Source organism: Pongo pygmaeus, chromosome 18 (assembly GCF_028885625.2).
Source record: "Pongo pygmaeus isolate AG05252 chromosome 18, NHGRI_mPonPyg2-v2.0_pri, whole genome shotgun sequence".
NCBI lineage: Eukaryota > Metazoa > Chordata > Mammalia > Primates > Hominidae > Pongo > Pongo pygmaeus.
In genome coordinates, this window is record NC_072391.2 from 2,085,240 (window position 1) to 2,108,305 (window position 23,066).

Here is a 23,066-nt window from a genome sequence, read left to right on the forward strand (position 1 = left end):
CTCAAAATCTCTTTCAATTCAAAGATTCTATGGTTGTAAAGTTCTTTTTTTTTTTTTTTTTTTTTTTTTTTGAGACGGAGTCTCACTCTGTTGCCCAGGCTGGAGTTCAGTGGCACAATCTCGGCTCACTGCAACCTCCGCTTCCCGGGTTCAAGCTATCCTCCTGCCTCAGCCCCCCTAGTAGCTGGGATTACAGGTGCACACCACCATGCTGGGCTGATTTTTGTATTTTTAGTAGAGATAGGGTTTCGCCATGTTGGCCAGGCTGGTCTCAAACTCCTGACCTCAGGTGATCCACCCGCCTCGGCCTCCCAAAGTGCTGGGATTACAGGCGTGAGCCACCCTGCCCAGCCGGTTGTAAAGTTCTATAGCAGTGGAATTCTAGAGTTTTTCAGGCCTACGACATCTCTAAGATCTGTGGCTCTTACATCAATAGATACTAAGATTCTAGGCTACTAAAATGTCAAGATTGTTCGGGTCTCATGGTTCATTATTTCTTTCCAAGACTTTGGCCGGGCGCGGTGGCTCACGTCTGTAATCCCAGAACTTTGGGAGGCCGAGGTGGGCAGATCATCTAAGGTCAGGAGTTTGAGACCAGAAACATGGCGAAAAACCGTCTCTCCTAAAAATACAAAAAATTAGCCAGGCATAGTGGCGGATGCCTGTAGTCTCAGCTACTCAGGACGCTGAGGCAGTGTGGGCGGCAAGCCACCCAGGCACCGAGGCAACAGACCGAGGACACGAGCTGTTCCAGTATAATAAAATATAAAACAAAAATAGTTACACCAGATGTAGATCTTAGATATGATTATATATGAATATCATTAATCATTAGTTGGTAGCAATTACTCTTTATTCCAATATTATAATAATCCTCGCTCTACAATCATAACCTAGGAAAAACCAGGCCATACAGAGAGATAGGAGCTGAAGGGACACAGTGAGGTGTGACCAGAAGACAAGAGTCCTAGCTTCTGTTATGCCCAGACAGGGCCACCAGAAGGGCTCCTTGGTCTAGCGGTGACGCCAGCGTCTGGGAAGACGGCCGTTGCCAGGCGGACCATGGTCTAGCGGTAGCGAAAAGTGTCAAGGAACAACACCTGCTACTTAGCGGACTGGGAAAGGGAGTCTCCTTTTCCCCGGGGGAGTTTAGAGAAGACTCTGCTCCTCCACCTCTTGTGGAGGGCCTGACATGAGTCAGGCTCGCCCGCAGTTATCCGGAGGCCTAACCGTCTCCCTGTGATGCTGTGCTTCAGTGGTCACGCTCCTAGTCCGCCTTCATGTTCCATCCTGTACACCTGGCTCTGCCTTCTAGATAGCAGTAGTCAATTAGTGAAAGTACTAAAAGTCTCTGATATGCAGAAATAATGGTGTAAGCTGTCTTTCTCTGTCTCCTCTCTCTCTCTCTGCCTCGGCTGCCAGGCAGGGAAGGGCCCCCTGTCCAGTGGACACGTGACCCATGTGACCTTACCTATCATTGGAGATGACTCACACTCTTTACCCTGCCTCTTCTGCCTTGTATCCAATAAATAACAGCGCAGCCAGACATTCGGGGCCACTACCGGTCTCCGCGCATTGGTTGGAGTGGTCCCCCGGGCCCAGCTGTGTTTTATCTCTTTGTCTTGTGTCTTTATTTCTACACTCTCTCGTCTCCGCACACGGGGAGAGACCCACCGACCCTCTGGGGCTGGTCCCTACAAGGCAGGAGAATCACTTGAACCTGGGAGGCGGAGCTTGCAGTGAGCCCAGATCACGCGCTGCACTCCAACCTGGGCAACAGAGCGAGACTCTGTCTCAAAATAAATAAATAAATAAAAGTTCATAATGTGAAGATCGAACGTTTCTGTGACTGTAGATCCTGTTGTGTCCGGAATTGGTGGGTTCTTGGTCTCACTGACTTCAAGAATGAAGCCGCTGACCCTCGCGGTGAGTGTTGCAGCTCTTAAAGGCGGCGTGTCCGGAGGTTGTTCCTTCTGATGTTCGCTTGTGTTCGGAGTTTCTTCCTTCTGGTGGGTTCGTAGTCTCGCTGGCTCAGGAGTGAAGCTGCACACCTTCGCGGTGAGTGTTACAGCTCTTAAGGCGGCACGTCTGGAGTTGTTCGTTCCTCCCGGTGGGCTCGTGGTCTTGCTGGCTTCAGGAGTGAAGCTACAGACCTTCGCGGTGAGTGTTACAGTTCTTATAGGCAGTGTGGACCCAAAGAGTGAGCAGCAGCAAGATTTATTACAAAGAGAGAAAAAAACAAAGCTGCTACAGGGTCCAACGGACCCGAGCGGGTTGCCCCTGCTGGCTGGGACAGCCTGCTTTTATTCTCTTATCTGGCCCCACCCACATCCTGCTGATTAGTAGAGCCCAGTGGTCTGTTTTGACAGGGCGCTGATTGGTGCGTTTACAATCCCTGAGCTAGACACAAAGGTTCTCCAAGGCCCCACCAGAGTAGCTAGATACAGAGTGTCCATTGGTGCATTCACAAACCCTGAGCTAGACACAAGGTGCTGATTGGTGTGTTTACAAACCTTGAACTAGATACAGAGTGCTGATTGGTGTATTTACAATCCCTTAGCTAGACATAAAGGTTCTCCACGTCCCCATCAGACTCAGGAGCCCAGATGGCTACACCCAGTGGATCCCGCACAGGGGCTACAGGTGGAGCTGCCTGCTAGTTCCGCACCCTGCGCCCGAACTTCTCAGCCCTTGGGTGGTCCATGGGACTGGGAGCCCTGGAGCAGGGGGCGGCGCTCGTCTGGGAGGCTCGGGCCGCACAGGAGCCCACAGAGTGGGGAAGGCTCAGGCATGGCGGGCTGCAGGTCCCGAGCCCTGCCCCGCAGGGAGGCAGCTAAGGCCTGGCGAGAAATCGAGCGCAGCGCCGGTGGGCCGGCCTGCTGGGGGACCCAGTACACCCTCCGCAGCCGCTGGCCTGGGTGCTAAGCCCTTCCTTGCCCGGGGCCGGCAGGGCCGGCCAGCTGCTCCGAGTGCGGGGCCCGCCGAGCCCACACCTACCCGGAACTCGCGCTGGCCCGCAAGCACCGCGCACAGCCCCGGTTCCCGCCTGCGCCTCTCCTTCCACACCTCCCCGCAAGCTGAGGGAGCCGGCTCCGGCCTTGGCCAGCCCAGAAAGGGGCTCCCACAGTGCAGCGGCGGGCTGAAGGGCTCCTCAAGTGCCGCCAAAGTGGGAGCCCAGGCAGAGGAGGCGCCGAGAGCGAGCGAGGGCTGTAAGGACTGCCAGCACGCTGTCACCTCTCACTGTTTGTCTGTAGGGTTGATGGTTCTGTGTCGCTGGCCTCAGCCTCAGGACAGAACATGACCAGTGTCCCCCCTGGATACCAGCCAGGGGCCGTGCCAGGTGTGGAGATTGAAGATGGGGCCAGCAGGGCCCTGCTCAGTGGAGCTGCCTATAAGCACCAGAGTGCCCAGGGCCAGGATGGAACCATCAAAGCCGGCCACAGGGCCCTGTGCCCAGGGTAGGTGCCTTCTCCCTATGAGCCGCCTAACGGCAAGCCCTGCCTCCTGGCCTGCTCCCTGCCCTCCCCTAGACAGTCTCCCAAGTTCACTGGCACCAGCCAGTCCATGAGGGGCCCTGGTAGCGAGCGGGGCCCAGAGAAGTCTGTAGGGGCTAGGCAATCCAGGAAAGCTTCCTGGAGGAGTAGGGCGTTTGGAATCGCGTGTTATTTGTTCACTTTGTTGTGTGTGCTCTAACGTCCTGTGTTCTCCATCACAGTTTATCTTATTCCCTGCTGCCCTCAGCACAGTGCCTGGCGCGCAGTGGGAACCGAATGACCCCCTCCTATTCCTTATGTCAGTTGCCTACTGTCTGTTTCTTTCACCGTAAGCGGGAATCTGTCCGGTTCGCGGCTGCTTCCCAGGCGCCCAGACCAGCGACCAGCACCGCGCAGGCGCTAGGCACAGACCGAGAACGGACGCCCCACACAGGGGCGCCCTGCGGCGAGGCGGGTCCCGGCCGCGCCCGGCGGAGCCGGGGAACTACAAGTCCCATGGTGCATCGCGGGCGCCAGCGCGCAGACGCAGCCGCCCTCGGCGTCCTCTGTAGCGGGCGACCTAGGCCGCGGGACCGGGACCGAGGTAAAGGCCAGGGCAGCGCGTCTGGGAGCGGAGTCTGCGCCCCCCGCCGCCATGCCGGACAGCTGGGACAAGGATGTGTACCCTGAGCCCCCGCGCCGCACGCCGGTGCTGCCCAATCCCATCGTCTACATGATGAAGGCGTTCGACCTCATCGTGGACCGACCCGTGACCCTCGCGAGAGGTACGAGGCCCCAGCCCCGGGCTCCCTCTCCGGCCTTTGGGGACCCCTGGATCCCACACCCTGCCTGGATCCTCCAATGCCCCCGGGGTCCCGTTTCCCTGAGACCGCCCCCCGCTGCACCCCGGGGACAATCCCCCACCCCCGGAGACCCCCGAGCTCCGTCGCCTCCTTTGGCCTCCCACTGCACCCCGGACCTCACCTCCCAGGATCCCTTACTCTCCCCTGCACCCCGGGACGCCTCGCTTCTTCCCAGGACTCTTCCCTCCCTGCCGCACCCAGCGCCCATTGCCCCAGGACCCCGCATTACTCTACGCCCCCGCCGCCCCGGGAACCCCTTCACTGCACCGCTGGCCTCAGGCCTCTCTCACATGTCTCTCTGCCGGATGACCAAGTGTCGGGGTGATGGCCGAGATGCCCAAATTCACCATCTCTGGAACGAACCAGGAAAATGCCTAGTTCAGTTTTTTTTTTTTTTTTTTTCCTGAGACAGTCTTGCTCTGTTGCCCAGGCTGGAGTGCAGAGGTGCGATCTCGGCTCACTACAACCTCTGCTCCACCCCGAGTTCAAGCGATTCTCCTGCCTCAGCCTCCCCAGTAGCTAGGATTACAGGCGCACCACCACCGTGCCCAGCTAATTTTTATATTAGCTGGTAGTATACACGGGGTTTCCCCATGTTGGCCAGGCCGGTCTCGAACTCCTGACCTCAGGTGATCCTCCCACCTTGGCCCCCCAAAGTGCTGGGATTACAGGCCTGAGCCACCGCGTCCAGCCAGGTTCAGTTCTTTTTGAACACTTGGGGTGCATAGCATGCTCTGGTGGTTCTTCCGTAAGAGGATGAAGTCTCCAAATCAAACCCCCAAAGATCTGGAAACGGTGCAACAGCGGACCCAGCTCCCTGTCTTTTGTAGCAGTCATAGAGTATGTCTGTCCTATGTGTCTGGATGTTCAAGCTCTCTTTTTAGTTTGTTCATTTCCCAGTGAGGAAGCTGAGGCAGTAAGGTGGTTAAGTTCTGCTTGCTGGAGGCTCCCTGTTGGAGCCTTTTTGCGCACCCAGCGGGGTCCCTGTGCAGCTGGGGGAGATGCACTGGCAGAGCTGTGTCCCAGTCAGTGCCATCTGTGAGAAGCAGCTGCCTGTAGGCTTGTGTGGGGGACGGAGTAAGGTAATGCATGTGGAACTCTGATGATGATGCCTGGTACGCGGGAGCTCTCCATCAGCTGCAGCGTAGGCCTTCACAGGCCTGCCTGGCTGGCCACATCTCTTAGAGAGACGAATTGGGTGTTTTCTAAACGCTGGAACACTCAGGAAGTTCTCCTCCCTCCCCTCCAAAGGGCTCATGAGAAATAAGAAAGCTAAAAGCCTGTCGAAACCGATGAGGCGTTTTGAGTGTGTGGTTTTGTCTTTGCAGAATTTGTAGAGCGGCAGCATGCAAAGAACAGGTATTACTACTACCACCGGCAGTACCGCCGCGTGCCGGACATCACTGAGTGCAAGGAGGAGGACATCATGTGCATGTATGAGGCCGAAATGCAGTGGAGGAGGGACTAGTACGTGAGCCATGCTGGGAGTGTGGAGATCTGCACTGTGTGCTGCTGGGCCACCAGTCCCTGGGATGCCACAGGGTGGCATGCCCAGATCTTAGGGGTGGCATGGGAGGAGCCAGACCCCAGGGCTCTTGCTTTCAATTGTTCTCACGGGGTACAGGGAAAGGATTCCTTGTGATTAGCTTCTCTCGCTCCTTTTCTCCCCCAGCAAAGTCGACCAAGAAATTATCAACATCATGCAGGATCGGCTCAAGGCCTGTCAGGTGAGGGAAGGAGAGAACTACCAGCAGAACTGTGCCAAGGAAGTGGAGCAGTTCACCCAGGTGGCCAAGGCCTACCAGGACCGCTGTGCGTACCCCACCCCCCACCCTCGAAACCCCCCCATCCTTCTGAGGCCTGGGGGTCAGAACCATTGCGAATCTTCCCTCCCCTCCCTTCTGCTCACTTGACTTTGCCTCCTTTGCATGTAGCAGAGGCCTCGGTTCCCAGCTTGTTTCCATTGCTTCCCCAGATCAGGACCTGGGGGTCTACTATTCTGCCAGGAAGTGCCTGGCCAAACAGAAGCAGAGGATGCTGCAAGAGAGAAAAGCTGCAAGAGAGGCCGCCGCTGCCACCTCCTGAGGCTGTGTAGCTCTGTATGACTGTTGCTGAAATATAAAGCCCTGCAACCTGCCCGTGTGTCTGGTGTGATGTATTGGCCCCACACCCCAGATTCAAACCACCACTAACCATGCAGGACACAGGAAAAAAACAGTAACACACTTAATTCACTTTATTTTTTCTTGTATAAAAATCCTATGTTGTAGCCACAGCTGGAGCCTGAGTCCGCTGCACAGAGACTCTGGTGTGGGTCTTGACGAGGTGGTCAGTGAATTCCTGATAGGGAGACTTGGTAAATACAGTCTCCTTCCAGAGGTCAGGGGTCAGGTAGCTGTAGGTCTTAGAAATGGCATCAAAGGTGGCCTTGGCTGCACAACAAAAGAACCCCAGGGGGGTCAGTGGTGTGCTTGAGGCAAGTCCCCCAACCCAAAAATTGTCGCACTCCTAGGAACAGAGAGGCCATTCTGGGCAGGTCTGTCGTGCATTAGGAGAGCCTTTCTCTGCCTCCCTGAAAACACGCCAAGCACACACTAGGCCCGTGTGGTTAAGCGGAGCTGAGAGACCATGGCTATGCCCCATGTGTGGACCACCTACCGAAGTTACCCAGGGTGGCAGTGCAGCCCCGGGCTGAGGTGTAGCAGTCGTCGATACCAGCCATCATGAGCAGCTTCTTAGGCACAGGTGCGGAGACGATGCCAGTGCCCCTGGGTGCAGGGATGAGGCGCACCAGCACAGAGCCGCAGCGGCCTGTCACCTGGTGAGGGAAGGAGTCAGGAGACGGGGGCCCGAAGGAGCCTGCCCCACGGCAGGCCCATCACCTGCCACCAGCCTACCTTGCAAGGGACGGTGTGGGGCTTGCCGATCTTGTTCCCCCAGTAGCCTCTGCGCACGGGGACAATGGAGAGCTTGGCCAGGATGATGGCCCCACGGATGGCGGTGGCCACCTCCTTGGAGCACTTAACACCCAGACCGACGTGGCCATTGTAGTCCCCGATAGCAACAAACGCCTGTGAAGAGAGATGTGCGTGAGGCAGCTGGTGGCCCTACACCCAATCACTGCCCACCGCCCAAGGCCTGTTGCGCCCCTCAAGGAAAGAGAGGCCACGATAAGGCCCATCTGAGGTCCTGAGGAGATCTTTTCTCTCTCTCCCGGTTACGAAAGTCACACGGGTGAAGCCAAGTGCAACTATGCAGAGCTGAGAGAGTCCCGGCAAGCCCAGCCCAGGACAGCCCCCTCCAGGACAGGGTACCTTGAACCTGGTGCGCTGGCCGGCACGGGTCTGCTTCTGCACTGGCATAATCTTCAAAACCTCATCCTTGAGAGAGGCCCCCAGGAAGAAGTCAATGATCTCTGATTCCTGAAACAAACAAGAGAATTATAGGGAGAAACAATACCATTATGCTATTCAAGAACCAAAGTCATGGCCGCGGGCGGTGGCTCACGCCTGTAATCCCAGCACTTTGGGAGGCTGAGGTGGGCGGATCACAAGATCAGGAGTTCGAGATCAGCCTGGCCCACATGGTGAAACCCCACCTCTATTAGAGACACAAAAAATTAGCCGGGCATGGTGGAGTGTGCCTGTAACCCCAGCTATTCAGGAGGCTGAGGCAGGAGAATCGCTTGAACCTGGGAGGCGGAGGTTGCAGTGAGCCGAGATCGCGCCAGCCTAGGCGACAGGGCTGGCCCCGTACACCCAAAAAACCAAAAAAACACCGAAGTCATGAACCCCCTCACCTGGCTTCCCCATCTGTCACCTTCGTTTTTGGAGACTTGTATGTAAGGTTACCATATTTCTGCATCTCAATCGTTTCTTCCTATTTGCCCTTTTTCTCGTTTGGTAAGATGTGGCTTTCCACTCAGATTTGCTTTGTCCAGCTTTGGCCTTGCTTTGTCCAGCTTTGGCCTAGCCACGACCACCGTACCTTGCTAAGGCGAACGCTCACATGACAAATATGCCATTAGCCTTTCCCCACTGTACCCGCTGGACGCAGATGACAGCTATCGCGTACACGCGGACTAGGACAGTTTGCTAACCCTTACAGTGTCCTCCCACAACCTGAACTTCATCATCCTCTCGGATGGCATGAACCAAGCGCTGCTTCTCTTCCAGTACTTTGCGGATGAATTCGCTGCGAAAGCGGTAAGACACGCTGAAATGCCTTTTGTGGCTCTTACTTCGCTCAGGTATCCATCCAACCTCCAAGTGGAATCCTCTCCTCAACCAGCCCTCAACACAACCTCAACCTCTCAAACGAGACGCTGGGCCCTTTAATGCGGGTCAATGGCAGACGCTAACCCTCCAACCCCAGCCCAAATGACTCCGGGGTCGCACTTGCTCAACGCCCCAACGACCGACGCATACCTTAATGGGGAGGGAGAAGAGATAGATCTCCTCCAGAGACTTGATCTTCATGTCCTTGACCAAGCGGCCCAACTTGGTGACGGGCATCCACTACAGGGAGAAAAGGCGCGAGTGACCAGAGCCGCTCTCCGGCGCCCCCCACGGGTCCGACCCCGAGCGTGGCTGATACCTACCTCCTTATCCTCGGCCTTGCCTCCGCGAGCTCCGCGGCCTCGGCCCCGGCCCCGTCCCCGGCCGCGACCCCGGCCCCGGATGCCACTGCCGAAACCTCCGCGGAAGCCACCGCGGTTCCCCATCCCAGGGCCACCAGGGCCTCCGGGCCCCCCCGCTGCACCGGCGTCATCCGCCATTTGCTGGAAAGAGCAACAAGGAACCAGTCAGTGAGACCTACGCATCTGGCAGACCCCCGCGAGACCCAGAAAAGGGATCCCGCCCAGAAGCGCGGACTCGGGAGCCTAGACCCAACCCGATGTCCGCGGATTCCCGCCGCCCACGCCGAGGCCCGCTACAGCGACCAGCAGCACTCACGTGTTTTTTCGGAAAAGAAGAGCGAGGCCTCCTGGGAAGCAGCTTTTATAGCACACCAAGCGCCGCGAGATCTCCGCAGCCCCGCCCCAGGCGGGAGCTTGCCGAGCTTCTATAAGACAACTTGTGATTGGCTCCGCGGTGCCCCGCCCTCACCGGGCTCTGAGTGCTCTTGCCCGTCCTGCCGCAGCCGCGGCCCGGGAATCTACGTCACCCGAAAAGCGACTATAAACGCCGGCGCCTCCATCCCCAGCCGCGGCTCGGGAATCTACGTCACCCGAAGAGCGGCTATAAACGCCCGCGCCTCCACTGTGCTCTCCTCTTCACTTAGGTAGGTCCTGCCGCGTTGACCGCTGGCATCCCGCTGGTGGTCTTCGAGACCGGCGTTGTTTGAAAATCACCCCCGGCTTTGGCCGTGGCCGCGGGTGAGATTCGGCGCCCAGAGCCTCCGGGGGCCTCAGCTCACCGCGCGCTACCCCATGTGCGGCGGTGAAACCCAGGCCCCGACAGGCGCCGCGGCCTCCCCCCGGGTGCGGCCGCTCGCGAGGTCTGGCCCCTGACTCCTGGCCTCGACTGCAGACCCCTAACCCTGTTTTTTCTCCGCAGGACACTCGTCCTCCCACGCGTGACACCGACGTCGCCAGGACCGCGGGGTCGGGGGAAGTTGCCTGTCCCCCGTCTTTCAAATAAAGCTGTTTGTCTAACTTACCGCGTGCGGGTGTTCTTGGGGCCCCGACCCGCCTATCAGCCTGGCAAGTGCATCTGTTCACGCTGTGGCAGGGAGAACCCTAGCGAGATGCCTCCTCGTCTTTCCTGGCTTTGGACACCAGGGTAGGATATGAGAGGTTGGTAAGTGACGTGTAAGGTCCGATGCCTCTTAAGTGGCGGAGCCAGATTGGGAACAGTCTTGTGGCCATGCGCGCCTCAGGTGAACTACGCTGGCAGGTAAAGTGCCCTGGTCTAAAGGACGCCAGGTGGGGCCAGCAGAGCACTAGCAAGGATGGGAAGTTCAGAGGCTTCCAGTGGCTTCCTTGTGAGACCAGGTGAGATTCTACAGGATTTGGCCAACTAGGCCTAGATGAACTCAGCGACCCCGTGGTGCTAGGCTGGAGTGGATCAGACACCTGGTTTGGGAAGCTGGGCCCCCTGCTCTGGGGCGGCAGGTTACCCGGGAGTTTAGTTCTCACTGCCGTGGAGCTAGCACCTGAGTATCAGATCGTAAGTGAAGACCCCCAGTGGGTCAATGCCTAAAGCCCCTAAGCCTTAGGATCTCCAGCCACCTGGGCCGCACTATTGGAGAGAAGAGGGTGGCAATCCCTGTGATCCCACTGAAGTCCTGGCCTGGGGGAAACAGCTCCATGAAGCTTGGTTCTGACCCAGTGCTTCTAGGGAAACGCTGTCAGCCACCTTCAAGCCCCACGCGCTTCATAGACCTATCTCAGGTCAGGAGCTGTCCTCCTTTTTTTTTTTTTTTTTTTTTTTTTGAGACGGAGTCTCGCTGTCACCCAGGCTGGAGTGCAGTGGCACCATCTCAGCTTACTACAACTTCCGCCTCCCGGGTTCAAGCAATTCTGCCTCAGCCTCCCAAGTAGCTGGGACTACCAGCACCTGCCACCACACTTGGCTAATTTTCTTGTATTTTTAGTAGCGATGGGGTTTCACCATGTTGGCCAGGCTGGTTTGAACTCCTGACCTCAAGTGATCTGCCCGCCTCAGCCTCCCAAAGTGTTAGGATTACAGGCATGAGGCACTGCACCTAGCCCTGTGGTTTTTTTTTTTAAAGAGGTGGGGTCTCACTGAGTTGCCCAGGCTGATCTCCTGGGCTCAAGTGATCCTCCTGCCTTGGCCTCCCAAACTGCTGGGATTACAGGTGTGAGCCACCGCGCCCGGCTACCTGTAATCCTTCAGCGAAGGGGGCAAGGGCTGGGCTGTATGGGGTCTCTGGGTCCTGAACCAGGGTTATGATTGGCTTGAGCTGGACAATGCTATTGTGATGTCAGCCCACACCCACTGTGAAATGCAGGCTCCTGAGCTCGGGGGGGCCTGTGGAGCTGCTGTCTAGACGCAGATCATGGTGAGCCTGGGGCCCTCTTGCCTCCAGCCCTGAGATGTGTGCCCAACTCCAGAAACCTGCCCAGTTGTCCAGGGATCAACCCCACTCCACTCGGAAAGGGTGGGCAATGGGTTGCAGACCCCCATACGGTACAAGGAAACCTTCTGGAAGGCTCTGGCTAGGTCTAATTCCAGGCTAAGGCCCCTGTCTCCAGCCAGGGATTAGTAGTCCTGGGGTGGGGGGCCCTAACCCCCACAGCTGCCCCCTCAAAGTGGGTGCTGAGCCAGCCCCTCTACTTGCCAAGTTCTGTGGCCCACCTCCCTGCCCAAAGCTTGCTGGGCTCTCTTGCTGGGTATGTGGACCAGGGACTGGATCACTGTCCCAGCCAGGTGCTGACACCTGGCCTTTGCAGAGTGGCGGGTATGATCTCAACCTCTTCGCCAGCCCTCCTGACAGCAACTTTGTGTGCTCCGTCTGCCATGGGGTTCTCAAGAGGCCAGCAAGGTTGCCATGCAGCCACATCTTCTGCAAAAAGTGCATCCTCCAGTGGCTAGCCAGGTGCCACCGGGTACCCAAGGGGCTGGGAGGGCAGGAGTGAGACTGGGGGCCATTGCTGTGGCCCACAACAGAGGGGAAAGTCAGCCAGAAGACTCAACCACCAAATATCCCTAAACTAAAATGTGCGTACCCTCACTCAGTAGCATCTGCACACCCCGGCCCCAGCCTCAGAGCTGAGAGCGCCCTGTAATATGCCCTAATGCCTCCTCCAGCTGATGAAGGGAACACCTGGGTCACCGAGTGAGGGCTTGACCAGGGCTCCCTTCCCCACTCCCAACACTTACCCCTACTCATGCCTCCTTCCAGACAAAAGACCTGTCCGTGCTGTAGGAAAGAGGTGAAAAGGAAAAAGATTGTCCACATGAATAAACTCCGGAAAACCATTGGCCGCCTGGAAGTCAAGGTAGCTCAAAATACCCACTCCCCCAACCCTCAACCCTTCTCACCCTTGTAGGGGTGGGGCAGGGCCAGGAGAGAGGGCAGGAGAGTCCCATCTTCAGAGAGAAACAAGTGCAGCCTTGGGACGACCAGACATAGCTGAGTTTGAATCGTGGCTCTACTGCTTAGTTGCTGTGTGACTTTAAGCAAGTCACCTAACTTTTCCGAGCCCCTGGGGTCTCAGCTGTAAAATGGAGATAATACAGGATTTTTAGAGGATCAAGTGCCCGGTGTGCCGGCCACTACACTCCAGTCCCCTAGTTTTACAGATGGGTAAACTGAGGTTAAAAAGGAAAGCCTGGCATCCATACCATTCACCAGACCAACCCAACTGTGTACCTTCCATTCCCCAAGACTCAGGCTTCACACCCTCCCCTGGAACTTCTAGCTTCTTCCCACTTCCAGGCATTTGCCCCAGTGTTCTCTCCACCAACTCACCAGAGTCAGAAAAGTGTGGGAGACTCCCGGTTCCCTGGTTCGTGGTGAATGGAAAGCCACGGGTGGGGGATTCCGTGGGTGTCCTGCCCGGTTTCTTCACACGTTCTCCTTCACCCTCAGTGCAAGAATGCTGACGCTGGCTGCATAGTGACGTGCCCCCTGGCCCATCGCAAGGGGCACCAGGACTCATGCCCCTTTGAGCTAATGGCCTGCCCCAACGAGGGCTGCACCTCGCAGGTGCCGCGTGGGACCCTGGCAGAGCACCAGCAGCATTGCCAGCAAGGGTCCCAGCAGCGCTGCCCGCTGGGCTGCGGGGCCACCCTGGACCCAGCTGAGCGTGCTCGCCACAACTGCTACCGGGAGCTGCACAACGCCTGGAGCGCGCGCCAGGAGCGCAGTCGGACCCTGCTGCTGTGCCTCCTGCGGCGTGTGCGCTGGCTGCACCAAGCCACCAGCGTCGTTCGCAGAGAGCTGGCAGAGCTCAGCAACTTCCTGGAGGAAGACACTGCTCTGCTGGAGGGTGCCCCACAGGAGGAGGCCGAGGCCGCCCCAGAAGGCAACGTTGGGGCTGAGGTGGTGGGGGAGCCCAGGGCCAACGTACCTTGTAAATAGGTAAATAAAAGCGGAGCCCAGGCCTGCCTGCGTCTGTGCCTGCGGCCCTCACAACTGTCACCAGTGCATCCCTGCCGCCCTCTCCAGGCATTTGCCTGCTCTCTTTCATCTTTTCTTTTTCAAAGGAAGGAGGCCGGGCGCGGGTGGCTCATGCCTGTAATCCCAGCACTTTGGGAGGCTGAGGTGGGTGGATCACCTGAGGTCAGGAATTCGAGACCAACCTGACCAACATGGTGAAATCCCGTCTCTACTAAAAATAGAAAAATTAGCTGGGTGTGGTGGCAGGCGCCTGTGGTCCCAGCTACTCGGGAGGCTGAGGCAGGAGAATGGTGTGAACCCGGGAGATGGAGGTTGCAGTGAGCCAAGATCGCACCACTTCACTCTAGCCTGGGTGACAAGAGTGAGACTCCATCTCATAAAAAGGAATCAATAAATAGGCCGGGCGCAGTGACTCACGCCTATAATCCCAGCACTTTGGGAGGCCGAGGCAGGCGGATCACAAGGTCAGGAGATCAAGACCATCCTGGCTAACACAGTGAAATCCCGTCTTTACTAAAAATACAAAAAATTAGCCGGGCGTGGTGGCGGACGCCTGTAGTCCCAGCTACTCGGGAGGCTGAGGCAGGAGAATGGAGTGAACCCGGGAGGCGGAGCTTGCAGTGAGCTGAGATCGCGCCACTGTACTCCAGCCTGGGCAACAGATCGAGACTCCGTCTCAAAAAACGAGGCCGGGTGCTGTGGTTCACGCCTGTAATCCCAGCACTTTGAGAGGCTGAGGTGGGCGGATCACGAGGTCAGGAGATTGAGACCATCCTGGATAACACGGTGAAACCCCGTCTCTACTAAAAAATACAAAAAATTAGCCGGACGTGGTGGCAGGCGCCTGTAGTCCCAGCTACTCAGGAGGCTGAGGCAGGAGAATGGTGTGAACCCGGGAGGCGGAGCTTGCAGTGAGCCGAGATCACGCCACTGCATTCCAGCCTGGGCAACAGAGCGAGACTCCGTCTGAAAAAAAAATAATAATAAAAATAAATAAATAAATAAAGGGAATACAAGAATGGCTACTCCATAGAGAGAATAGCCTTTTCTTTTTTGAGACTAGGTCTTACTCTGGCACCCAGGCTGGAGTGCAGTGACGTGATTAAGGCTCACTGCAGCCTCAACCTCCCTGGGATCAAGCAATCCTCCCACCTCAGCCTCCTGAGTAGCTGGGACTACAGGCACGCCCCACGACTGCCGGCTAATTTTTGTGTTTATTTTAGAGACGAGGTTTCACTGTTATCCGGACTGGTCTCAAACTTCTGGGCTTAAGCGATTCTCCTGCCTCAGCCTCCCAAGTAGCTGGGATTACAGGCATGCGCCACCACGCCCAGCTAATTTTTTTTTTCTATTTTTAGTAGAGACGGGGTTTCTCCACGTTGGTCATGCTGGTCTCGAACTTCCGACCTCAAGTGATCCACCCGCCTGGGCCTCCCAAAGTGCTGGGACTACTGGCGTGAGCCACCGCGCCCGGCCCTCCTCCTTTTTCCACCGCTCTCAGCAACTATCAGTCCTCGCCCGTTCTGTTTCTTCTCTGGCGTCCGCCAAGTGCCGATTACAGTGCTTTGCACACAGAAGGTGCTCAATACATGAATGCCTTTGAGATTTCCCGGTTTACTTATTTACCTACGTTATTTATCAAGAGCCACACTGCGAGCCCAGGGGCAGGGTCAGGTTGACGGCTCTACGCACGGACTGCACCCGACAGCTGGTGCCCCCAAATCCCAGAACGCCGAAAAGCAGGCGTGAACGCTGCCTAGGAATGCCTTTTTATACTGGTATCAAAGAGCCACGCCACCAGCGATGCCACACCCGCCGGTCTACCCCCACCGGCCCGCGAAGCACCCTCACAGCTCACGGCCCTCCCTCCAGGCCGGAAACGTCTCCGCCCGCTTCCGCTTCCCGATGCAGCCGCCACTGCCCCAAGCAAAGATGGCGCCAAGCGCGCGGCGCCGGCGGGGACGTCACAGTGGTCGCGCGCGGTGACGCCATCGCAGCGCGCCGGGAGTGTGGCGTTCTGTGAAGAGTTCCGTGCTAACCTCCCTCATGCGGCGGTGGCTGCCGGAACCCTAGCAGGTTTCAGCTGGAGCGGCAGCGGCGGCAACATGGCAGAGACCGCGACCGGAGTGGGCCGCTTCAAGGCCAAGTGAGCCCGGAGCGCTGGGGCCGCGCGGGGAGGGAGCTGGGTTTGCAGCCGGCATAGCGGAGGTGCGCGTGGAGCGAGCACGCATTGGGGTCCGTGGAGGCGAGAGGCTATGTGTGCGCCGGGCCGCGGGGTCGCAGAGGCTGCGGTGATACCAGGCGGGAGAGCCGGCCCCGACTGCTCTCGGGGAGTACGGCGATCGGAGCCCGGCCGCCGGGAGCAGCAGCGTGGGCTCATCGAGAAGCCGGCTATGGGGTGGAGTGAGGACCAGAAGTCCCGATGAGGGGAGGAGAGGGCTGAGCCTAGGTCGGGGCTGGTCCCGGGAGGCGGCGGGGTCGAAGAACCACCTCTGAGCAGTCGGCCTGGGGACCTTTCATCCGCGATCCGTTTTCTCCAGGGAGCAGGGAGAATGCAGGAGAGGGGCGGGTCCGCAGAAGCCCAGGAGGCCCTGAGTGCTGTGTCCCGTCACTCCCCAAGCCTTTGCCGAACAGCAGTGCTGGTGCCCCCGCCCTGGCAGCGCAGCCTCATGGGATTATTGTTTCCACTGGCGGCTGTGGGGCTTTGGTTGTGCCAAGCACTGGTAAAGGAAGGTCCCAGGCTGGCAGCACCGCCGTGAGAGGGTCAACTGGGTGCGGGGGCTGAGGGGCCGCTTTCGTTTTGGCAGTCAGGCTTCCAGAAGCGAAGTGAGCCAGGTCTTGACATCTGGAAAGAGAAGCCCAGGCCGCATACAGGGAACGGGGGAAGATAGGAAACCCGTCCCAGAGGCTGGGACAGGACCAGTGGGGTGCACTGTGGGCCACGAGAGGGAAAGAAAGCCGAGGCAAGGGTGGCAGAAGCTCTTCTGGGCAAGGTCTGGGAGGTGTGTGGGCAGAAGGGAGGGGCTGATGCAGGGCAGTGACATCTTCAGTTATGTTCTGAAAGGTACTTGGCAGCAGGGTTAAGAGGTAGGTAGGGGAGGCCGGGCGCCGTGGCTCACGCCTGTAATCCCAGCATTTTTGGAGGCCGAAGCGGGTGGATCATGAGGTCAGGAAATTGAGACCACGGTGAAACCCCGTCTCAACTAAAAATACAAAAAATTAGCTGGGCGTGGTGGCGGGCGCCTGTAGTCCCAGCTACTCGGGAGGCTGAGGCAGGAGAATGGCGTGAACCGGGGAGGTGGAGCTTGCAGTGAGCTGAGATCGCGCCACTGCACTCCAGCCTGGGCAACAGATCGAGACTCCGTCTCAAAAAATAAATTAATTAATTAAAAGAGGTAGGTAGGGGGCCCAGTGAAGAGGCCAGAGTGGCTGGCCAGAGACTGTGATGGCCTGGACCAGGTGTAGTCAGTGGAGAAGAAAGGAGAAGGGGCACGAGTGAGGTGACAGAAATGACAGGTGCTCGTGGGACCCGGGCTCTGGGCAAGCCTGGGGATGGAGGGAAGAGTCAGGGAGGGGAAGAGGTATGCCACACCTCAGGGATGAAGACACTGGGACGATGTGCTCTGGGCTGGCTACGAAGGCCTGGCCACCCACTGCCGGCAGGGGTGTCCCCAAGGACCCCCCCGGCTCTCACTGGGGAATCCCTTGGAGCCCTGGGCTGTTGGGCTGACTCCACCTGACACAGGCCCACCCCCTACTGCCTCAGGGATCACCAGCCAGCTCCGGGTCTCTACTTCTCAGTGACAGGGGTAGCTACAGCCCCCTGCAGTACTGCTGGTTCCACCCCATGCCCTGTCCCTGCTGTTGCCCAGAAACTCAAGGGCAGGGGCCATTGGGGTCACCTCGAGAGGAGCACCCAGCACAGGGCTGGGCCCTGGGGACTGAGGGGGTGGGTGGTGCTCATTCGCCCCCCGCTCTCCTTCCAGCTATGCTGTGGAGCGCAAAATTGAGCCTTTCTACAAGGGCGGAAAAGCACAGGTACCAGCCTGGGGAAGGGCAGGGGTCGGGCAGCCAGAGGGCACAGGGGGTGCCGAATGTTGCCTGGCTGAGACCTCTCTGTCCCCAGCTGGACCAGACTGGCCAGCACCTCTTCTGCGTCTGTGGCACCAGAGTCAACATTCTGGAAGTGGCTTCGGGGACCGTGCTGCGGAGTCTGGAGCAGGTGAGGGCAGCCTGGGTGGGTGAGGGGTAAGTGGAGAGGGCGCCCACTCACTCCGTGCTCTGCACACACCACTCTTTCTCATAGGAGGACCAGGAGAGCATCACTGCCTTTGACCTCAGCCCTGACGACGAGGTATGTGGGGCGGGGCCTGGAGGTGACCCGCTCCAGCGCCTCCCTCCCAGACTGAGTCCAGGAAGATGTGAGCAGGGTATTGCTGCCCCTCTGCTGACCTGTACCCTCCTCCAGGTGCTGGTGACAGCCAGCCGGGCATTGCTGCTGGCTCAGTGGGCCTGGCAAGAGGGCAGCGTTACCCGCCTGTGGAAGGCGATACACACAGCCCCCGTGGCCACCATGGCCTTCGACCCCACCTCCACTCTGCTAGCCACAGGTAGGGCCCTGCCGTGCAGGTGGGTAGTGGGCACAGATGCAGGGGCTTTGGGCATTCCACCCCCTCACCTTGCTTCCCCGCAGGTGGCTGTGATGGGGCCGTGCGCGTCTGGGACATCGTGCGGCACTACGGGACACACCACTTCCGAGGCTCGCCCGGTGTCGTGCAGTGAGTTGGAGGGTGGAGGGGGAGGGCAGAGGCACCGCCCAGGCTGCACAGCTCACCCATCCTGTCCCGTCCGCCCGCAGCCTAGTGGCCTTCCACCCGGACCCTACACGCCTGCTGCTCTTCTCCTCGGCCACAGATGCCGCCATCCGCGTGTGGTCACTGCAGGACCGGTCATGCCTGGCTGTGCTGACTGCCCACTACAGCGCCGTCACCTCACTGGCCTTCAGCACCGATGGCCACACCATGCTCAGGTCAGCAGTGGGCGCTGGTAGGAGGGGGAGGCTTGGAAAGTGGGGGCTGAGGCTAAGACTTGACCTGAGATTGCTGTTGCTCCTCCAGCTCCGGCCGTGACAAGATCTGTATCATCTGGGACCTTCAGAGCTGCCAGGCCGCGAGGACCGTGCCTGTGTTTGAGGTGGGGATGCCTGGAGGCCAGGGCTGCTTGAGTTGGGTGGGGAGAGGGCATGACAGCAGCCTGTGACCCAGTTCGTCTCCAGAGTGTGGAGGCTGCTGTGCTGTTGCCAGAGGAGCCGGTGTCCCAGCTGGGTGTGAAGTCCCCAGGCCTGTACTTTCTGACAGCTGGCGACCAAGGTGTGTTGGGCCGGGACATGGGCAGGCGGTAGGGGCTGGGGAACGCCTGTGGACCTGAGAGTCTCAGCAGCCCTGTCCCTACCCACATAGGCACTCTGCGCGTGTGGGAGGCAGCTTCTGGGCAGTGTGTGTACACGCAGGCCCGGCCGCCGGGCCCTGGGCGGGAGCTGACCCACTGCACCCTGGCACGCACTGCCGGCCTGGTCCTCACCACCACCGCCGACCACAACCTGTTGCTCTATGAGGCTCGCTCCCTACGGCTGCAGAAACAGGTGCACACCTGCCCTTGCTCAGTCTGGAGGCTGCGGGTACCAGCCCTCCTCTTGCAGAGGTCCCGGCTCACATCTGCCCCCTGCCTCCCTGCAGTTTGCTGGCTACAGTGAGGAGGTTCTGGATGTCCGGTTTCTTGGGCCCGAGGACTCCCACGTTGTCGTGGCCTCCAATAGCCCCTGCCTGAAAGTGTTTGAGCTGCAGACGTCAGCCTGCCAGATCCTCCATGGCCACACGGGTGAGTGGGGCCAGCCCACCTGACACCCTGGGAGCCGCCTGGGTCCCTTGCTTGCTTCCCTTCCCCCATCTTGCTGTGTGACCTATACCTCCCCACAACATCTCAGATATCGTCCTGGCCCTGGATGTGTTCCGGAAGGGGTGGCTCTTTGCCAGCTGTGCCAAGGTGAGGCACCCTGAGAGGTAGGGGCAGGGGCACCAGGCGGGGAGGCCGCACAGTAGGCCCACGGACCAGCCTCTCTCCTCAACTCCCTGTCCCCAGGATCAGAGCGTCCGCATCTGGAGAATGAACAAGGCTGGCCAGGTGATCTGCGTGGCTCAGGGTTCCGGTCACACACACAGCGTGGGCACTGTCTGCTGCTCTAGGTAGTGAGTCGGGGCTGGGCCCAGGGGTGTCAGGGAGGTGGAGGCCCAGGCCTGCCAGCAGGGGCTGCCGCTCAGGGAGCTGGGGAGGCAGGGGCAGCTTTGTCTTGCTCTGAGGCTCCAGCCCAGAGATGTGGAACAGAACAGGACAGGAGAGTCCCTAGGTGCCTCGGGGTCAGTCCTCAGAAGTAGCCCCCGGCAAAGTGGTTAAAGGGGGAAGGGCATTAGGCAGAGAGAATGACCCTGCACGAGGCCCAGGTGGAGAGGTGACCCCTGTGTGTAGGCCCAGGTGGAGAGGTGACCCCTGCATGTAGGCCCAGGTGGAGAGGTGACCCCTGCACGAGGCCCAGGTGGAGAGGTGACACCTGCATGTAGGCCCAGGTGGAGAGGTGACCCCTGCATGTAGGCCCAGGTGGAGAGGTGACCCCTGCACGAGGCCCAGGTGGAGAGGTGACACCTGCACGAGGCCCAGATGGAGAGGTGACACCTGCATGTAGGCCCAGGTGGAGAGGTGACCCCTGCATGTAGGCCCAGGTGGAGAGGTGACCCCTGCACGAGGCCCAGGTGGAGAGGTGACACCTGCATGTAGGCCCAGGTGGAGAGGTGACCCCTGCATGTAGGCCCAGGTGGAGAGGTGACCCCTGCATGTAGGCCCAGGTGGAGAGGTGGCCCCTGCATGTAGGCCCAGGTGGAGAGGTGACCCCTGCATGTAGGCCCAGGTGGAGAGGTGACCCCTGCATGTAGGCCCAGGTGGAGAGGTGACCCCTGCATGTAGGCCCAGGTGGAGAGGTGACCCCTGCATGTAGGCCCAGGTGGAGAGGTGACCCCTGCATGTAGGCCCAGGTGGAGAGGTGACCCCTGCATGTAGGCCCAGGTGGAGAGGTGACCCCTGCATGTAGGCCCAGGTGGAGAGGTGACCCCTGCATGTAGGCCCAGGTGGAGAGGTGACCCCTGCATGTAGGCCCAGGTGGAGAGGTGACCCCTGCATGTAGGCCCAGGTGGAGAGGTGACCCCTGCATGTAGGCCCAGGTGGAGAGGTGACCCCTGCATGTAGGCCCAGGTGGAGAGGTGACCCCTGCATGTAGGCCCAGGTGGAGAGGTGACCCCTGCATGTAGGCCCAGGTGGAGAGGTGACCCCTGCATGTAGGCCCGGGGTCCTGTGGCTGGGGCTGAGCCACCCGGTGCTGCAGGTGGACAGTGTAGACAGGGCTTGATCCTACAGGTGCCTGGGGGTGACCCAGGCCAACCCGCATCCTGGGACAGGCCCCACGGTCTGGACCGTGGGCTCCCAGGCTGGCCCTGTGGGGAGCTGGCCATCAGGGCTGGCTGGGCTCAGCTGTGTCTCCTCCTCTCTTGTTGGGTCACAGGCTGAAGGAGTCCTTCCTGGTAACAGGCAGCCAGGACTGCACTGTGAAGCTGTGGCCTCTTCCCAAAGCCTTGCTGTCCAAGAACACAGCCCCAGACAACGGCCCCATCCTCCTGCAGGCCCGGACCACTCAGCGCTGCCATGATAAGGTGACTTGATAGCCACTGGGGTGGGCGTGTGGCCGAGCCCTTGCTGGGGGAAGATGGGGCGTTGCTGAGCCACCACCTTCTCCCATTGCCAGGACATCAACAGCGTGGCTATTGCCCCCAATGACAAGCTGCTGGCCACAGGCTCACAGGACCGCACAGCCAAGCTCTGGGCCCTGCCGCAGTGCCAGCTGCTGGGTGTCTTCTCAGGCCACCGGCGTGGCCTCTGGTGCGTCCAGTTCTCTCCCATGGACCAGGTGCTGGCCACGGCCTCAGCTGACGGCACCATCAAGCTCTGGGCACTCCAGGACTTCAGCTGTCTCAAGGTAAGCGGCGCTCCAGGCCCTCCCCACCTCCTGCCCTGGTGACATCTCATGCCCTACCCCCCACCTTGCAGACATTTGAGGGGCACGATGCTTCTGTGCTGAAAGTGGCCTTTGTGAGCCGTGGCACGCAGCTGCTGTCCAGGTGAGTGGGCTGGGGTGGGGCAGCGATGGAGTGGGGGGTGGCGGGGGGACCTGCCTGACACTGAGCCTCTCCCCACCCCAAACCCAGCGGCTCGGATGGCCTCGTGAAGCTCTGGACCATCAAGAACAACGAGTGTGTGCGGACGCTGGATGCCCACGAGGACAAGGTCTGGGGGCTGCACTGCAGCCGGCTGGACGACCGCGCCCTCACTGGGGCCAGTGACTCCCGAGTCATCCTCTGGAAGGTTGTGGGCCCCAAGGGCAGGGAAGAGTCGGGGTGGAGTGGAGGCCCCATCTGACCCCAGTCTAACCCCAGGATGTGACCGAGGCGGAGCAGGCAGAGGAGCAGGCCAGGCAAGAGGAACAGGTGGTCAGGTAAGGCCAGGGCAGTGGCGCCCCTCCCCACATCAACCCTGCTGTGTACCGTAGGGAAAACGAGGCCGAGTGCCAGGCTCGCTGCCTGCTGACTCCGATGGCTCTGCCTGCAGCCCCAGCCAGCGGCCCTCAGTGGCCTCTCCTCGCCTCCCCACAGGCAGCAAGAGCTGGACAACCTGCTGCATGAGAAGCGGTACCTGCGGGCGCTGGGCCTGGCCATCTTCCTGGATCGGCCCCACACCGTGCTGACTGTCATCCAGGGTCAGTGCTCACCCTGGGGGCGAGGGGCTGGGTCTTCGGACCACTGGGCTCTGCTTTCCCCAGCTCAGCCTTCCCTTCTCCCACAGCCATCCGGAGGGACCCTGAGGCCTGCGAGAAGCTGGAAGCCACCATGCTCCGACTGCGGCGCGACCAGAAAGGTTGGGGGCCAGTCAGGGTGGATGGCCCGGTGGGCAAGGGCCAGTCATGGCAGATTGTCTGGGCAAGACGATGAGGGTCCTGTTGCCCACAGAGGCCCTGCTGCGGTTCTGCGTCACGTGGAACACCAACTCGCGGCACTGCCACGAGGCCCAGGCCGTGCTGGGTGTGCTCCTGCGGCGTGAGGCCCCCGAGGAGCTGCTGACCTACGAAGGCGTGCGGGCAGCGCTTGAGGCCCTGCTGCCCTACACTGGTATGTGGGCACAGCCTGGGGTTGGGGGATCCTAGTGGGCGTGTGGACCACCCCCCTAACCTCCCTCTGTCCAACCCCAGAGCGGCACTTTCAGCGGCTCAGCAGGACCCTCCAGGCCGCCACTTTCTTGGACTTCCTGTGGCACAACATGAAGCTCCCTGTGCTGGCCACTGCCCCCACCCCCTGGGAAACCCATAAAGGCGCTCTCCCCTAGCCGGTCCGGTCTCTCTCCAGTCCATCCTGAACCCCTGGAAAACCCATAAAGGCCGCTCTCCTAGCCGGCTCTGTCTCTCTGGATTCCAGTCCAGCCCCCACCGTGGCCAACACCCTACCTAGCCAGCCAGAAGTGCACTGGAGCTGATGGTCTCGGCCCTGTC

At 59.6% G+C, this 23,066-nt stretch overlaps 4 protein-coding genes and 3 non-coding genes across 14 annotated transcripts; 4 read left to right on the forward strand and 3 right to left on the reverse strand.

Annotated features, from left to right (window-relative positions):
• Nucleotides 1-2,564: 2,564 nt before the first annotated feature.
• Nucleotides 2,565-6,472, forward strand: NDUFB10 (NADH:ubiquinone oxidoreductase subunit B10). Of its 5 annotated transcripts, XM_054454740.1 has the most exons (6): nucleotides 2,597-2,643; nucleotides 3,255-3,458; nucleotides 3,828-4,258; nucleotides 5,665-5,803; nucleotides 6,009-6,148; nucleotides 6,312-6,472. In XM_054454740.1, exons 3-6 carry the CDS (start codon nucleotides 4,129-4,131, stop codon nucleotides 6,419-6,421), a joined length of 519 nt encoding a protein of 172 aa, XP_054310715.1. In that variant the 5' UTR covers nucleotides 2,597-2,643; nucleotides 3,255-3,458; nucleotides 3,828-4,128; the 3' UTR covers nucleotides 6,422-6,472. The 5 variants fall into 5 exon arrangements, with proteins under 5 accessions (XP_054310712.1, XP_054310715.1, XP_054310714.1 ...); XM_054454739.1 differs by having other exon boundaries at nucleotides 2,597-3,209; nucleotides 3,325-4,258; XM_054454742.1 differs by having other exon boundaries at nucleotides 2,597-3,209; nucleotides 3,325-4,258; nucleotides 5,665-5,770.
• A 77-nt stretch (nucleotides 6,473-6,549) lies between these two features.
• On the reverse strand, nucleotides 6,550-9,274 carry RPS2 (ribosomal protein S2). Of its 2 annotated transcripts, XM_054454734.2 has the most exons (6): nucleotides 8,937-9,274; nucleotides 8,764-8,853; nucleotides 7,651-7,758; nucleotides 7,234-7,407; nucleotides 6,995-7,154; nucleotides 6,550-6,768 (listed from the first exon to the last, which is right to left on the reverse strand). In XM_054454734.2, exons 1-6 carry the CDS (start codon nucleotides 9,111-9,113, stop codon nucleotides 6,596-6,598), a joined length of 882 nt encoding a protein of 293 aa, XP_054310709.1. In that variant the 5' UTR covers nucleotides 9,114-9,274; the 3' UTR covers nucleotides 6,550-6,595. The 2 variants fall into 2 exon arrangements, with proteins under 2 accessions (XP_054310709.1, XP_063510957.1); XM_063654887.1 differs by lacking the exon at nucleotides 8,764-8,853 and having other exon boundaries at nucleotides 8,937-9,175.
• Nucleotides 6,832-6,964, reverse strand: LOC129016393 (small nucleolar RNA SNORA64/SNORA10 family). The gene has a single exon (XR_008494795.1). It is a non-coding gene; the product is annotated as a small nucleolar RNA SNORA64/SNORA10 family (small nucleolar RNA).
• LOC129016392 (small nucleolar RNA SNORA64/SNORA10 family) lies at nucleotides 7,473-7,606 on the reverse strand. Its single transcript, XR_008494794.1, has one exon. It is a non-coding gene; the product is annotated as a small nucleolar RNA SNORA64/SNORA10 family (small nucleolar RNA).
• A 227-nt stretch (nucleotides 9,275-9,501) lies between the features above and the next one.
• On the forward strand, nucleotides 9,502-13,447 carry RNF151 (ring finger protein 151). Of its 2 annotated transcripts, XM_054454736.2 has the most exons (4): nucleotides 9,502-11,362; nucleotides 11,754-11,899; nucleotides 12,206-12,302; nucleotides 12,896-13,447. In XM_054454736.2, exons 1-4 carry the CDS (start codon nucleotides 11,360-11,362, stop codon nucleotides 13,385-13,387), a joined length of 738 nt encoding a protein of 245 aa, XP_054310711.1. In that variant the 5' UTR covers nucleotides 9,502-11,359; the 3' UTR covers nucleotides 13,388-13,447. The 2 variants fall into 2 exon arrangements, with proteins under 2 accessions (XP_054310711.1, XP_063510958.1); XM_063654888.1 differs by lacking the exon at nucleotides 12,206-12,302 and having other exon boundaries at nucleotides 12,354-13,034.
• LOC129016434 (small nucleolar RNA ACA64) lies at nucleotides 9,674-9,800 on the forward strand. The gene has a single exon (XR_008494823.1). It is a non-coding gene; the product is annotated as a small nucleolar RNA ACA64 (small nucleolar RNA).
• Nucleotides 13,448-15,335: 1,888 nt separating the features above from the next.
• Nucleotides 15,336-22,966, forward strand: TBL3 (transducin beta like 3). 2 transcript variants are annotated; one of them, XM_054454743.2, is made up of 22 exons: nucleotides 15,336-15,572; nucleotides 17,413-17,464; nucleotides 17,553-17,648; nucleotides 17,733-17,780; nucleotides 17,895-18,036; nucleotides 18,120-18,204; nucleotides 18,285-18,455; nucleotides 18,544-18,619; nucleotides 18,702-18,795; nucleotides 18,886-19,067; nucleotides 19,162-19,303; nucleotides 19,410-19,468; nucleotides 19,565-19,668; nucleotides 21,033-21,180; nucleotides 21,273-21,503; nucleotides 21,575-21,645; nucleotides 21,733-21,889; nucleotides 21,961-22,019; nucleotides 22,177-22,280; nucleotides 22,367-22,438; nucleotides 22,531-22,689; nucleotides 22,770-22,966. In XM_054454743.2, the coding sequence occupies exons 1-22, from the start codon at nucleotides 15,532-15,534 to the stop codon at nucleotides 22,901-22,903; spliced, it is 2,427 nt and encodes an 808-aa protein (XP_054310718.1). In that variant the 5' UTR covers nucleotides 15,336-15,531; the 3' UTR covers nucleotides 22,904-22,966. The 2 variants fall into 2 exon arrangements, with proteins under 2 accessions (XP_054310718.1, XP_063510956.1); XM_063654886.1 differs by lacking the exon at nucleotides 17,413-17,464 and having other exon boundaries at nucleotides 15,435-15,572.
• Nucleotides 22,967-23,066: the final 100 nt, after the last annotated feature.

Bases quoted from the DNA above. Each gene is read 5' to 3' on its own strand.
- RNF151 (XM_054454736.2), top strand. The intron at 11,900-12,205 runs GTGCCACCGGGT...GCCTCCTTCCAG, and splicing joins ATCCTCCAGTGGCTAGCCAG to ACAAAAGACCTGTCCGTGCT. The intron at 12,303-12,895 runs GTAGCTCAAAAT...CTTCACCCTCAG, and splicing joins TTGGCCGCCTGGAAGTCAAG to TGCAAGAATGCTGACGCTGG.
- TBL3 (XM_054454743.2), top strand. From the start codon at position 15,532: ATGGCAGAGACCGCGACCGGAGTGGGCCGCTTCAAGGCCAA. The intron at 17,781-17,894 runs GTATGTGGGGCG...ACCCTCCTCCAG, and splicing joins ACCTCAGCCCTGACGACGAG to GTGCTGGTGACAGCCAGCCG. The intron at 22,690-22,769 runs GTATGTGGGCAC...GTCCAACCCCAG, and splicing joins GGCCCTGCTGCCCTACACTG to AGCGGCACTTTCAGCGGCTC.
- RPS2 (XM_054454734.2), bottom strand. From the start codon at position 9,113: ATGGCGGATGACGCCGGTGCAGCGGGGGGGCCCGGAGGCCCTGGTGGC. The intron at 7,408-7,650 runs GTACCCTGTCCT...CTCTCTTCACAG, and splicing joins GCCAGCGCACCAGGTTCAAG to GCGTTTGTTGCTATCGGGGA. The intron at 7,155-7,233 runs GTAGGCTGGTGG...TTCCCTCACCAG, and splicing joins CCCACACCGTCCCTTGCAAG to GTGACAGGCCGCTGCGGCTC.
- NDUFB10 (XM_054454737.1), top strand. From the start codon at position 4,129: ATGCCGGACAGCTGGGACAAGGATGTGTACCCTGAGCCCCCGCGCCGC. The intron at 4,259-5,664 runs GTACGAGGCCCC...TTGTCTTTGCAG, and splicing joins ACCCGTGACCCTCGCGAGAG to AATTTGTAGAGCGGCAGCAT. The intron at 5,804-6,008 runs GTACGTGAGCCA...TTTCTCCCCCAG, and splicing joins ATGCAGTGGAGGAGGGACTA to CAAAGTCGACCAAGAAATTA.